Source organism: Arachis hypogaea, chromosome 17 (assembly GCF_003086295.3).
Source record: "Arachis hypogaea cultivar Tifrunner chromosome 17, arahy.Tifrunner.gnm2.J5K5, whole genome shotgun sequence".
Classification (NCBI taxonomy): domain Eukaryota; kingdom Viridiplantae; phylum Streptophyta; class Magnoliopsida; order Fabales; family Fabaceae; genus Arachis; species Arachis hypogaea.
The window spans coordinates 54,039,613-54,054,842 of NC_092052.1; the positions used below are offsets into that span (position 1 = coordinate 54,039,613).

The 15,230-nt window shown below is 36.7% G+C and overlaps 1 protein-coding gene across 3 annotated transcripts; it reads right to left on the minus strand.

The window, feature by feature from the left end:
- Positions 1 to 9,531: 9,531 nt before the first annotated feature.
- LOC112765097 (histone chaperone ASF1B-like) lies at positions 9,532 to 13,069 on the minus strand. Of its 3 annotated transcripts, none has more exons than XM_072222851.1 (4): positions 12,489 to 13,069; positions 11,210 to 11,434; positions 10,226 to 10,341; positions 9,532 to 10,148 (listed from the first exon to the last, which is right to left on the minus strand). In XM_072222851.1, exons 2-4 carry the CDS (start codon positions 11,313 to 11,315, stop codon positions 9,966 to 9,968), a joined length of 405 nt encoding a protein of 134 aa, XP_072078952.1. In that variant the 5' UTR covers positions 11,316 to 11,434; positions 12,489 to 13,069; the 3' UTR covers positions 9,532 to 9,965. The 3 variants fall into 3 exon arrangements, with proteins under 3 accessions (XP_072078952.1, XP_072078953.1, XP_072078951.1); XM_072222852.1 differs by having other exon boundaries at positions 11,210 to 11,427; positions 12,489 to 13,067; XM_072222850.1 differs by having other exon boundaries at positions 11,210 to 11,624; positions 12,489 to 13,058.
- Positions 13,070 to 15,230: the final 2,161 nt, after the last annotated feature.

A 15,230-nucleotide genomic window follows, 5' to 3' on the forward strand; every position in this document is an offset into this window, starting at 1 on the left:
GGCCGAACCTGTAAGGGAGGGAGAGGACGTGAATCCCAGTGAGGAAGACCTCCTAGGACGTCCAGAGATCAATAAGGAATTTCCCTCTGAGGAACCAAAGGACTCTGAGGCTCATCTGGAGACCATAGATATTCCATTAAACCTCTTTATGCCATTCATGAGCTCTGATGAATATTCTTCTTCTGAAGAGAATGAAGATGTTACTGAAGAGCAAGTTGCCAAGTACCTTGGTGCAATCATGAAGCTGAATGCCAAATTATTTGGTAATGAGACTTGGAAAGATGAACCTCCCTTGCTCACCAATGAACTGAGTGATCTGGATCAACTGACATTGCCTCAAAAGAAACAGGATCCTGGAAAATTCTTAATACCTTGTACCATAGGCACCATGACCTTTGAGAAGGCTCTATGTGACCTTGGGTCAAGGATAAACCTCATGCCACTCTCTGTAATAGAGAAACAGGGAATCTTTGAGGTGCAAGCTGCCAGAATCTCATTAGAGATGGCAGACAACTCAAGAAAACAGACTTATGGACAAGTAGAGGACGTGTTAGTAAAGGTTGAAGGCCTTTATGTCCCTGCTGATTTCATAATCCTAGACACAGAGAAGGATGAGGATGAATCCATCATCCTTGGAAGACCCTTCCTAGCCACAGCAAGAGCTGTGATTGATATGGATAGAGGAGAGTTAGTCCTTCAACTGAATGAGGACAACCTTGTGTTGCAAACTCAAGGATCTCCTTCTGTAACCATGGAGAGGAAGCATGAAAAGCTTCTCTCACTGCAGAGTCAACAAAAGCCCCCACAGTCAAACTCTAAGTTTGGTGTTGGGAGGCCACAACCAAACTCTAAGATTGATGTTGAACCCCCACATTCAAACTCTAAGTTTGGTGTTGGGAGGTTCCAACAAAGCTCTGATTATCTGTGAGGCTCCATGAGAGCTCACTGTCAAGCTACTGACATTAAAGAAGCGCTTGTTGGGAGGCAACCCAATGTTACTTAATTATTTTATTTTTATTTCTATGTTTATTTCATGTTTTATTAGATTGATGATCATGTGGAGTCACAAAAACTACTGAAAAATCAAAAATAGAATGAAAAATAGAATGAAAAATAGCACACCCTGGAGGAGAGTAGTCTGGCATTTAAATGCCAGAAACAAGCATCTGTCTGGCGTTTAACGCCAGAAACAAGCATCTACCTGGCGTTAAACGACAGAAACAAGCTACATTTGGGCGTTTAACGCCAGAAACAGGCAGCAGTCTGGCGTTAAACGCCAGGATTGCATAGCAAGGGCATTTTACACGCCTAATTAGGCATGGATGTTAAGTCCTTGACCCCACTTGATCTGTGGACCCCACAGGATTCCCTCAGGATCTGTGGACCCCACAGGACCCCACAAGATCTGTGGACCCCACAGGATCCCCACCTTTTCTTCTCTCCTCTTCACACCTTTCCATAACTCTCTTCCCCAAACAACTTCCACCAATCACCTCCATTACTCCTCCAAAACCATCATACAACCCACCTACACCCACCCACTCAAATTCAACCCATCACTCCTTCCTTCTCACACATCATAACCACTTAAAACCCCCTTGGCCGAATACACATTCTCCCTCCATCTCCTCCATTTTCTTCTTCTTCTACTACTTTTTTTCTTCTTTTGCTCGGGGACGAGCAAACCTTCTAAGTTTGGTGTGGTAAAAGCGTTGCTTTGTGGTTTTCCATAACCATTTATGACACTTAAGGCCAGAAAAACCTCTAGAAAGAGGAAAGGGAAGGCAACAGCTTCCACCTCTGAGTCATGGGAGATGGAGAGATTCATCTCAAAAGTTCATCACTAAGAAAAGGATGGAGCAAACAAGAGAGCCTACTTATGGACCACAACAAGAGCATGAGTAAATTTCCCACCATGAAATCCCTGAGATGCCTCAAGGGATGCACTTTCCTCCACAAAACTATTGGGAGCAAATCAACACTTTCCTAGGAGAATTAAGTTCCAACATGGGACAACTAAGGGTGGAGCATCAAGAGCACTCCATCATCCTCCATGAAATTAGAGAAGATCAAAGAGCTATGAGGGAGGAGCAACAAAGACAAGGAAGAAACATAGAGGAGCTCAAAAGCACCATTGGTTCTTCAAGAGGAGGAAGACGCCACCCTCACTAAGGTGGACTCATTCCTTAATCTCCTTGTCTATTTATTTTCTGTTTTTTTATTTTTGAGCTTTATGTTTTATTTATGTTTGTGTCTTTACTATATGATCACTAGTGTCTAAGTGTCTATGCCTTAAAGTTATGAATATGAATCCATCACCTCTCTTAAATGAAAACCGTTTTAATTACAAAAGAACAAGAAGTACATGGTTTCGAATTCATCCTTGAAACTAGTTTAATTATTTTGATGTGGTGACAATACTTTTTGTTTTCTGAATGAATGCTTGAACAGTGCATATGTCTTTTGAAGTTGATGTTTAATGAATGTTAAATATGTTGGCTCTTGAAGAATCAAGAAAAAGGAGACATGTTATTTGATAATCTGAAAAATCATAAAAATGATTCTTAAAGCAAGAAAAAGCAGTGAATACAAAAGCTTGCAGAAAAAAAAAAAGCGAAAAAAAAAGAGAAAGAAAAAGAGAAAGCAAGCAGAAAAAGCCAAAAGCTCTTTAAACCAAAAGGCAAGAGCAAAAAGCCAATAGCCCTTAAAACCAAAAGGCAAGGGTAAATAAAAAGGATCCAAGGCTTTGAGCATCAGTGGATAGGAGGGCCTAAAGGAATAAAATCCTAGCCTAAGCGGCTAAACCAAGCTGTCCCTAACCATGTTCTTGTGGCGTGAAGGTGTCAAGTGAAAACTTGAGACTGAGCGGTTAAAGTCGAGGTCCAAAGCAAAAGAAAGAGTGTGCTTAAGAACCCTGGACACATCTAATTGGGGACTCTAGCAAAGCTGAGTCACAATCTGAAAAGGTTCACCCAATTATGTGTCTGTGGCATTTATGTATCCGGTGGTAATACTGGAAAACAAATTTCTTAGGGCCACGGCCAAGACTCATAAAGTAGCTGTGTTCAAGAATCAACAAACTAAACTAGGAGAATCAATAACACTATCTAAATTCTAAGTTCCTATAGATGCCAATCATTCTGAACCTCAATGGATAAAGTGAGATGCCAAAACTATTCAAGAGGCAAAAAGCTACAAGTCCCGCTCATCTGATTAGAGCTAAGTTTCATTGATATTTTGGAATTCATAGTATATTCTCTTCTTTTTATCCTATTTTGATTTTCAGTTGCTTGGGGACAAGCAACAATTTAAGTTTGATGTTGTGATGAGCGGATAATTTATACGCTTTTTGGCATTGTTTTTACATAGTTTTTAGTATGATTTAGTTAGTTTTTAGTATATTTTTATTAGTTTTTAATTAAAATTTACATTTCTGGACTTTACTATGAGTTTGTGTGTTTTTATGTGATTTCAGGTATTTTCTGGCTGAAATTGAGGGACTTGAGCAAAAATCAGATTCAAAGGTTGAAGAAGGACTGCAGATGCTGTTGGATTCTGTCCTCCCTGCACTCAAAGTGGATTTCCTGGAGCTACAGAACTCTAAATGGCGCGATCTCAATTGCGTTGGAAATTATACATCCATGGCTTTCCAGCAATATATAATAGTCCATAGTTTGATTAAGGATAGACGACGTAAACTGGCATTGAACGCCAGTTCCATGCTGCATTCTGGAGTTAAACGCCAGAAACAGGTTGCAAAGTGGAGTTAAACGCCAAAAACAGGTTACAAACTGGCGTTCAACTCCAAGAAAGACCTTTACACGTGTAAAGCTCAATGCTCAGCCCAAGCACACACCAAGTGGGCCCCGGAAGTGGATTTCTGCATCAATTACTTATCTCTGTAAACCCTAGTAACTAGTTTTTATAAATAGGACTTTTTACTATTGAGTTTTCATCTTTAGTTTTATCTTTAGATCACATTTGGGGGCTGGTCTCTCGGCCATGCCTGAACCTTCATCACTTATGTATTTTCAACGGTAGAGTTTCTACACACCATAGATTAAGGTGTGGAGCTCTGCTGTTCCTCAAAGATTAATGCAAAGTACTACTTTTTTCCTATTCAATTCAACTTATTCCGCTTCTAAGATATTCATTCGCACTTCAATATGATGGATGTGATGATCGTGACAGTCATTATCATTTTCAACTTATGAACGCGTGCCTAACAACCACTCCCGTTCTACCTTCGATTGAATGGATATCTCTTGGATATCTAATACAGGGGACCGAGTCCGAGATATTAGAGTCTTCGTGGTATAAGTTAGAACCCATGGATAGTCATTCCTGAGATCCGGAAAGTCTAAACCTTGTCTGTGGTATTCCGAGTAGGATCTGGGAAGGGATGGCTGTGACGAGCTTCAAACTCGCGAGTGCTAGGCGTAGTGACAGACGCAAAAGGATCAATGGATCCTATTCTAGTATGATCGAGAACCGACAGATGAATAGCCGTGCCGTGACAGAGCATCTTGGACTATTTTCACTGAGAGGACGGGAAGTAGCCATTGACAACGGTGATGCCCAACATACAGCTTGCCATGGAAAGGAGTAGGAAGGATTGGATGAAGACAGCAGGAAAGCAAAGGTTCAGAGGGATGAAAGCATCTCTATACGCTTATCTGAAATTCTCACCAATGAATTACATAAGTATCTCTATCCTATTTTAATTATCTTTTAGTACACCATAATCTCTTAATACATTTGAATTCGCCTGACTGAGATTTACAAGGTAACCATAGCTTGCTTCAAGCCGACAATCTCCGTAGGATCGACCCTTACTCACGTAAGGTTTATTACTTGAATGACCCAGTGCACTTGCTGGTTAGTTGTACGAAGTTGTGAAACAGAATTAAGATCATGAACGTGCGTATTGAGTTTTTAGCACCGTTACCAAGGAAGTAATGATCACGATTTCGCACACCACAGACCCGACACATTCGATAGCCAACCCGGACGTCATCTCTCTATCGTGCATCCCCAAAAGGAACATAATAAAGAGAATCCTCAATCTTCCAGGAGAAAATCCTCAACCTTCCACCATCTCACTGGAGACTGTGCTATCCGGGATATAGTGCCCGCCATACTTCACAATCAGAGAGAGATTGTGGTGCAACAACAGGGAATTTTCAACCTAACTCGTTCACACCACAATCATAAATTGAATCGAAGGGAATCCTCAACCTTCTATCCATTCTCCCGATGTAACAAAAAAGAAAATCCTCAACCCCACTTGTCCACCATAACATAAGAGAGGGAATCATCAACCTCAGTTTGTCTATCTATGTGCGGGACAAAGCCACGGTCCTCATTGTGGGCAAGACAAACCACCATCTCCACAATATCAATAACGCAAGCGGGACAAAACCCACGTCCTTGTCAATCAATAATCACATTAACCAAAACTAGCATAATCAAATTCATCATAATCCTCGTCACTCAAAACCATCATCATTATCATAAACATAATCATAATTATCACTAATCATATCATCAATAACATAATCATCATCCTCAATCATAACCTCTTACACATATCTCAATTTAAACAAGTTCTCATCATAAGTCTCATATCAATCTCACTTTTCATTGTGAGCCTCTAATAAAAATTTATTTTTCATTATCAATCTTATAACCGACATGACCATCAACACAACTCCATTTCCTACTCCGCATACTTTAAATATCCACCGGGTTAGGTTTAGGCCGTCACATACGGCTTGCAGATATGAGACATTGAATATAATACCCTAGACTCAAGGTCAAAGTTGCAAACTAATTCATACAATATAATTATTGATAATCAACGACAAACTAACTCAAATAACTCATCATTTTCTTATTCAGTCTTATTATATCATTCTTTAGTTAGTCACTTTATAGGCTAACAAACCAAACATTCATAATGCTCAAGTTCAATTTAAAATATACCTAAAGATCCTTAACTCTTATCTCTTAACTCTTGGATATCACAATTTTTCTATCATATTCCCTAAATCTCTCTTTTTTCTTAAACACCCATCTTTAGTTTCATTAAAACCTCAAACTCACACTTCCTATTCCTAAACTCTTGAGTTAATAAATAATTAACATTTAAATCTTTTGTTAGTTAAACCTTTTTCAAGTTAACGCACTAAACTTTACAAATTGACACAAAGACCTATTTTTGTTTAACTAAGTCCCAAAACATAATTCTTTAATTAGGATCATTCAAATTAAATACCAAGATGAAATCTCTAATCTTTATAAAAGCAACAACATTTTTCTTCATTCTTATTATTTAATTTATCCAAAATTTTATAAAAATTTCTGCAGAATCTTCCCTAAAACTCAGACTTTTTCACCCTTCAAGAGTTCCATCTAAACCAAAATATCTCCCAAACCCTTATTAACCGTTTCCAAAAATCAACAATTTCTCAATATAAATATTCTTGGTTTGTTATCTTTAATTGTCTTTAAGTTATTAAATTTTCACACATTAGGACAACAAACAAGATGTTCAAATCCTAATCTACCCACCAGCATTGTTACTAATTAATTTTATTATTAGAGCATTAAATTCCATTTTGATTCGTTAACAATTTCATTCAATTACGTAACAAATCTTAAATTATCAAAATCGAATCAATCACACTTTATTAGAGATAATCGGGCCATAAAATGCTCAACAACTCAAATGCACGTATTTTCTAAACTTTCGAAACATTCCAAATTTGTTAAAAACAAACAACCCCTACCTCGATTAGTCAAAATCCAACAACACGACAACAATAGTGGTAGTACTGGTAGTTTTGATGACTCCTCGCAACAACGATAGCCACAAAGGCAGCATGAAATTATGGTAACTCAACCCTACGACATCAACATCTCAAAATCTTTAATAGAATATAACATAATACTAACGGTGAGGATTCTGGAACAAGAATATTTACTGTAACTAAGGAAGAATGACGGAACAGAGCAGCAGTAGCTTCGGCGGTGGTTCCGACGACAACATCGCCATACCCGGTGACCAGAATAATGGGATGCAGTTTTCTCCTCCTCCGGTGAGTTTCTCTTCTCTTTATTCGCGTTCTGCCCGTTCTCCCCCTCATGCAGCGGCAACTTCCTCTAGTGACAACCTAGACAACAGCGACGACATCAGAAGCTTCTACGGCGGTGATCGTGGCTCGACAATGGCAGAAGCAGCCCTCCCCCTTCCTTTCTCGTCACGTTTCTTCCTCTCTCTACGTTTTGTCTCTCTTCCTCAGCTCATTTCGTTGATGAACTCAACCCCACCAGCAACTGCGACAGTCCTCCACGCTTGCGATAGGCACGACGGTAGCGCGGAACTACCCTCTGTCCTCGATCGCGTCTCCCTTCTGTTCGATCTCTCTCTCTCTCTCTCTCTCTCTCTCTCTCTCTCTCTCTCTCTCTCTCTCTCTCTCTCTCTCTCTCTCTCTCTCTCTCTCTCTCTCTCTCTCTCGCGTGTGACAACGTCGACGGCGACAATGGCAGTGACACCTATCAGCACCGTCTCCCTCTCCTTCTTCCTCTTCTTCCTCCGCTCTTCTCTCTGTGGGTGTGTATGTATATGTGAAGGTGAGGGTGGCGGCTGGAGTGAGGGAGAGTGTGTGTTAGGTTAGGGTTTTGTTTGGTAATTTTTAATAAAATTAGAGGATAGAGTAGTGATTTTAAACCAAATTTTTCTCAATTAAATTATTTCAAGAACATTATTTATTTAATAACATACTAATTGGTTTTCAAATAAGTACTCTAATTTAAAATTAGAAATAACATGATTAATTTTCTTAGTTCATAAGAATTTAATTTAAATACCTTTTAATAAATTAATTTCTATAATAAAAACTCAATTTAATAAAAGCATAACTTATTCATGGTTAAATTTTCCAAAAATAAGAGTGTTACAATCTACCCACTTTACAAAAATTTTTGTCCTTGAAAATTGATATAAGATGGAAGAGATCTATGCCAACTTTACTTTTGAACATGTTAGGGAAAAAGCAAAAAATTTTGGCATATATAGTTTCAAATACCAGAAAAATCATATGGAATGAATATAAGAAAAAAAGTGTGATGCAAGGCAGAAGCTATAAGATAGGCTTGATTCAAAAGATTACATGGTTTTATCACTAGTAAACATGAGATGGAAGTATAATGTGGCAAAATAGTTACAAAATAGGTTTGTGTCAAAACGACGTGGTTAACATTCGCACAGAACTTCACTTAAAATGTTCAAACATAACAGACTGGTAAATGTTTATTGTCATTAATCTAAATTAAACACAAAATTTATATGTGTAGATATTTTTTTTAGATTTACATAGTAGACATTCCAAAAAAAAGGTATATATTATATTGAGTTGAAGTCAAAGAAAGGAAATGAAGGTGATGAGAGAAGAGAGTGTGTGTTAAAATGTGAGAGGCATTGAGAAGAAAATGAGTGAAGAAAGTTAAAAAGAAGTAATTAGATTATAAAGACATTTATATTTTAAGTGAAATCCCAAAAGAATAGAATTCTAAATCCGACCTATTTGGGTTGGAATTGATTTAAAAAAACAATAGAATTAAATTGAATTTCATCAAAACTAAGTTAGTTATTTTTGTTTTAAACATTGGAATTGAATTCTAAGATTTTTAAACACACTGTTATAGAAAAATAAGGTCAATATTTAAGACATCAAATAACCTATATAAAAATAAAACTAAAAAATATATAACAATAAGGCCGAACACCAATATTTTTTTTTTAAAATGAAAAAAAATAGACTTTATATAAAAAAAATGTGACAAATTTTATATACTTATTAAAAAGAGAAATAACATTAAAATTGAATATATAAAGTAATTTAAAGAAAAATGAATATTTAGAAAACACGTTATAAAAGAATTCTGAGATAATACAAAATAAAAAAAAAGATTATAAAAAAATGAAAATATAATAAAATCCAAAGATTTAATATAAAGACAGAAAATTATGCCACCTAAAATATTTCTTATTTGATAAAACAAAAGATATTAAATGTCTAAAGATGATTTTAGAATTATCCTAATTTCTCCTTTAATATATCAATAAAGAACGAAAGGTGTCGCCCCTCTTTAGTTGTATTATGTCATAGTTTTTTAATATAATTGAAATGGTGCAATGTATTTAAATCAGGGTACTTGAATCAGGTCATTATCCAACTTAACATCCTCTTTAGTTGTATTATGTCATAGTTTTTTAATATAATTGAAATGGTGCAATGAATTTAAATCAGGGTACTTGAATCAGGTCATTATCCAACTTAACATCCTGATACAAATTCGTTGCACTTTTTCAACTCTATGAAAAATGCTAAATCATGATTTTGATATTGAACCAGTGAGCAAGCTCAGAAACAGAAGAGGCTGATTCTCCCATTTGTATATTATTATTCAGCAAAAAGACAGATTAAACTAATGAAAAGCTAAAAATGACCTAAAATTAAAGAAACCTTTTTGATACTACGAATCAAAATATGATTTATCAAAGAGAAGATCAATGAAATTGGGTTCGCATGGAAAGCTTCATGGACAAAACCGGTTTCCCCACGTTACAAGTATTTTGAAACAAATCCTTCGGACAGCCCCTACTTCCAACAAAATTCAAACCTAATTCACATTAACAAGAGATTCATAGAAAGCCACCTTAATCCACACACACACAGTCAATGTAAAGTTGGAGATCTGGGAACTGAAAAAGCCTGTATAACAACAAAATGTTAAGAATCCCTCTCATCTGAGGGATCACAATCACCGGCAGCAAGTGGATCTTCTCTAGTTTCAGAAGGATTCTCAGCTGGACCGGGTTGCTCTTCGTTTTCATTATTCTCAGGGTGGAAATTGATGGGGAACTTTGTGACCCTTGGTTTGTCAGATAAAATTTTCCTCTAAACCCTGTCAACTAAGACCTTTGGTGGAGGTTCCTCCCTCAGCTGCTCATCATCATAATCATTGTTCACATAATAGCCAACACGAATGAATTCCTGACCCAGATAAGAGCATGTTAGAAGCAGCACAGTGACACCAATTATATCTTCTTCGCGAATCTTTGATGGGTCCGGTGGATCTGCCTGCCATAACATTATTTATAAGTTTGATTCATTGAGCGATTGCAACTCAGAACTGAAATGGTATTTATAAACCTTGCCTGTAAAACAAAGCGATAGTTTCCAATGTTGACCGGACCAACAAGGACACTCTCTAATAATTGGTCATAGGTCTCATCCTCAGCAGATACAACATAAATGAGCTTCCATTCCAAATCTGTACCAACATATGCAGCAAGCTTGATTAAAACCAAATGTATAGTGGACATCAGCAGCAAGAAGAATTCAAGATTAAAATGATGGCAACGCTGGTAGAAAAATATGCTTCATTACAGCTATTTACCATAACTTGACATGAGAATTCAGATTAAAAGTTGGTTCTCAAAAATCCTTATGTGTATGTATGTTCATGTGTCAATGTCTTGAACATTTCTTTTGAAAAAAAAAAGGTCCTGATAATGTACAATTTGAGTCATCTATTGTGAAACAAAAAGGGCACTATTCCAAAATTAACCATGCTAGGTATACACCAAAATCAGTTACCATTGTAAAATACACATTAAAAAATATTATTAAAATTTCAGTCTCTATCTCTAAAAATTTTAGTCCTCAGTGTCCCTACTTTTTGGAGGTACTGAAATACTGAAATTTTGGAGACAGAGACAGAAATTTTAGTACCAGTCTCTGAACCAACAAACATGATACTGAGTCTCAGTCTCTCAGTCTCTGTCTCAGTACCTCAAAACAAACACTACCTAGGTACTTTGGTGGCAGAGTGTAATTGAGATGAATTGACAAGTTTGCTGATCTAAAATAATTAGGGACAGGAAATTCGTGGTACTGATACTGAAACACCCATTTTTTGTAGTTAAATCACAAGGAAACAATTATGAAATAAAGAAATATTTGACATCTGAGTTGTGCTAAGAAGCTACATGTTGCGGTTCCTACAGGCCGAGCGTCAAGCTAGATCTATAGACATGGGCATGGATGAAATCAAAAAGCAATTCCATATTCTATCAACATAACACTGCATTTATCGAAGCTGGAATCCTAAAAAGGTTTGGGGAAGAGAGGTTACAAACCATCTTTGAGAGGAGTCAAACACTCGTAGATCTCGAACTGAAACGGGGTGAGAAAGGAAGCAGGGTTATCTAGCACCGTCACGTTGGTGATGTTCACGGCGCTCATCCTTCTCTTCTGGAACCTTCCACTCTGCCAAACACTTTTCAAACTTGCCCTTGCCCTTACCTTTACCCTTGGATATTGGCGGGAGTTTGAAGCTTGAAGCCAGGCGTACTCTCTGCTCGCTACTCCAACAAGTCAATTCAAATAACAAATTATAAAGTAACATGGCTCATTTTATTGCATAAAGCCCTTCTACCCTCTCCTCTTTCCCTCGCTACCCTCTCTTTGCCACAAACATAGTTATCAAAACTGAACTGGTAATTGATCCGGTCATACAACCGGGTCATTGAGTCACTGGTTAACCCGATTGACCTAGTCATAATTGAATAAAAATATAAAATTATAAAAATAAAATCAAAACTTAAAATGCATGTCTTCACAAACATATTAATAAGAATTACGTATCAGTTCTTAGACATAACTAATACTTTCTCAATTTAAACGAACAAGAGAGAGCAAAAGATAACACAAGCGAAAAATCAAATCCAAGGAGTAATCCCAAAGTCGGCATCTATATCCTCATAGGACAAATTTAGAACTTGACCAATATTTTTCTCATTTTGATTTGCATCTATATCTTCCGTAGCATTGTTACTCGGTCCATCATTACTAAGAATTAAATCAATCAATACTAAGAATTAAATCTATTATTATAGCAACAAATTCAGCTCATTGATCATTTTCAACAACAAATTCATTTATGATAATTTTCAGCAACAAAACCTTTAGCTCCAAATATGATTTACAGCAACAAAAAATTTAGCTAAGTGATTATTTAAGCAAGACAGCAACAAATTCAAGGTTCTTGATGATAATCAGCAACAGATTCAAATCAGTGATGTTTTTCAGCAACAAAAAAATTAGCTCGGTGATATGTTAAGCAACAAATTCAACTTACAGCAACAAATTCAGCTCATTGATAATTTTCAACAAATTAAACTACGATAATTTTCAGCAACAAAAACTTTAGCTCCAAACATGATTTACAGCAACAAAAAATTTAGCTAAGTCATTATTTCAGCAAGACAGCAACAAAAACAACCACCAGTGATGATAATCAGCAATAAGTGATGATTTTCAAAAAAAAAAAATGAGCTCAGTCATATTCAAGGTGTAGTGATTATTTGCAGCAACGAAAATAAAGAAGAAAGAACAGGACAATCTGTTCGAACTCACCTGCCCAGGGACCAACTGACGATGGAAGCAAGACGACGACAACGACCACCAGCCGAGGGACCAGATGCCCGTTCTGTCTGCTTCTGCCGCCGGCGACTAACGACACAGAGCGGCACGACGAGCTTGAGCGCGAGACGACGAGCTAGAGTGCGAGACAGTAAGTGAGTGAGCGAGACCGGAGACAAGAGAGCTTGAGTGCGACAACACCAGCAGTGAGAGATGTGAGAGAGTGACGAGAAAGAGACTGAGGGCCAGTGGTGAGTGGACTCGAGAGAAGAGAGACGTTGAGGCCTTGAGGTTTGATCACTGATCAGATTAGGGCATTGGGTGCCTCAATTGAAAACGACGTCGTTTTCAATTTTTTTTGAAAATATTAAAGCATGACCCGGTCCGAGTTATATAAACCGGCCAGATCACCGATTTTGCTAAATCCTGGGCAGGTCGACTGTGTTTTCAGCAGGACTGATGCTTGGACAGTTCAAAGAGTGATTCGATCTGGTCAGATGGTCGAATTTCCAATCGAGCTAGATCTCATAACTGTGGCTACAAGTCTTTCTTCCTATTTCTCTCACTTTTAACTCTATCCAACTACATAATTTATAATTATTTATACTCTCATTTATATTTCATTTTATTATTATGATACCCTCGGGTAAAACAATTAGGTTTGCCAGTTGGCACTTAGTTATTGGGCACCTTTTTGTTATTTAGATATTTAGGTTTTATTCCATCAAGTTTTCTTATTTAAAATACTTTTCATCAATTAAGGGGCACAATTAAAAGTTAAGACCACCATTTAGATATCTAGTCTTAAGTCTTAACTAACTCCCAAATTAATCACATGACATATGTGAGGTACGAATTAAAGGTCTGAGTTTTTAAACATAATTTCCAGCAAAAACAAGGGGTCATTTAACAAAGTTCCATACTAAATATTTTATAGTATCTTTTATGGTGCCTGTGTTTCACTTATAAAATTTAAAATTAAAAAGATAGATTTTATTTTATCTATTATATCTATTATATTTTATTTTAGGTTAAATTACATAATTAGTTCCTATACTTTTATTAAAATTATAAATTGGTCTCTATACTTTAAAAGTTTATAATTGAATCTCTAAACAAAATTAAATTTTGTAATTAGATCCTCAATAATGTTTACTGTAAAAAAAAATGCACATTTACCATAATGTCCTCTTCTTCTTCTTTTCCGCTTCTTTTCCTCCTCCTCTCTTCAGAATTTCTATTCTTTTTTTTTTAACAACAACAATACGGCTTCAACAACAACAATCCCAGAATCGTTCAATCATGAATCATGAATCATGTCTAAACTCAATTCAACTTAACCCAATTATATTTAAATTAGCAATAATCAAGGACTTCACCTCATCACAAGCAAAATCCTTCTCTCTTGTATTATTATTCAAATTCATTACTTGATAAAATATATATTATATAGTTTATCATTTTCTCTTCAATAGTAACCATTTCATAGTTAACAGTGAGATCAATCGAGGATGATGGCATCAGAGGCATTCATGGAAATTCAGGTTCCACAGCAGAAGGTTTACAATGGAGTTAGGTTTCCAGCGGTGGTGGCTCCTCTTGCAACAATGACGGTATCACTTACAGAGTCTATCAATGGCAATAGAGAGTACCTGGATTCTCTAATTTGGGAAAGAGGTCGTGGTGTTCAGGGGATTCCCAATCCAAAACCCCTCTGACTTCAACAACGTCGTAGAAGCCTTCGGTTGGGAGGAGTTCTCCTACCACGGTGGCGCCGCTCCCCGCAGCAACGTTATTTGCCGTGTGCTCACTGCCAATGAGTCCCCACCGAAGCCGTTCCCGAAGTAGCCTTCACAGGAGCGGGTAAGAAGGGAGAATCGGCCATCGCTTTGAAGAGTGATGGTGCTATTGTTGTTACTGCTGCGATCTTAAAAGAGGAACTTGATTGTGAAGGTTGGCATTGGAGCGTGAAGAATTGGAAGAGTATGTGAGGAAGTAGAGGAAGAGAGAAATGGAGTTGAGGATGAAGAGGAAGAGGAGAGTGTTGAGGAGCAACGTGTTAATTCAATTCATGACGCTCTTTCCTCTTTTTCCTCTGTTTTGGAAAGTGGAAAAGTGATAGTCCGAGGGCTGGGGAGGGGGTGAAGTGGGTTAGGGATTTTTTTGTCATTTTTAAATAGTTAAATTATAGTGTTGGTCCTTATACTTTTACTAAAATTGTAAATTAGTCCTTACTATTAAACACGTGCAACTCACTTGTTTAAAATAGCGAATATGCTGAGGAATATTCTGTTAAATCAAACGTTGTTTGAAACGGCGGGGACTAAATTACAAAATTTAATTTTCTTTAGGGACCTAATTACAAACTTTTAAATTATAGAGATCAATTTGCAATTTCAGTGAAAGTATAAAGACTAACTGTGTAATGTAACCTTTATTTTATATATCTTTAATTTTACATCCAAAATGTGCCACATGTCATTTTCCCATTGCAATTAGAATCAAATATTTCCCTCCAAAATTAAGGAATTCTCCTCTCGTCACTAATTTTACAACCAAAATGTGTCACACGTCACTCTGTCATCTATTCTATTATATAAAAATCAGGTTTCTACACTTAATGATAGAGCTGACGTGACATGCTTCTGAGAGTATTTTTCGATTTATTTCTTTTAATTCTGTAAAGCAAATCAATTATAACTAATTAATGATATCAATTAATTAATTTGATTAGAC

Coding starts and splice junctions, on each gene's coding strand:
- LOC112765097 (XM_072222851.1), bottom strand. CDS start 11,315: ATGAGCGCCGTGAACATCACCAACGTGACGGTGCTAGATAACCCTGCT. Junction 10,342..11,209: donor TTTGACTCCTCTCAAAGATG/GTTTGTAACCTC, acceptor ATGTTGGTACAG/ATTTGGAATGGAAGCTCATT. Junction 10,149..10,225: donor ACTATCGCTTTGTTTTACAG/GCAAGGTTTATA, acceptor ATGTTATGGCAG/GCAGATCCACCGGACCCATC.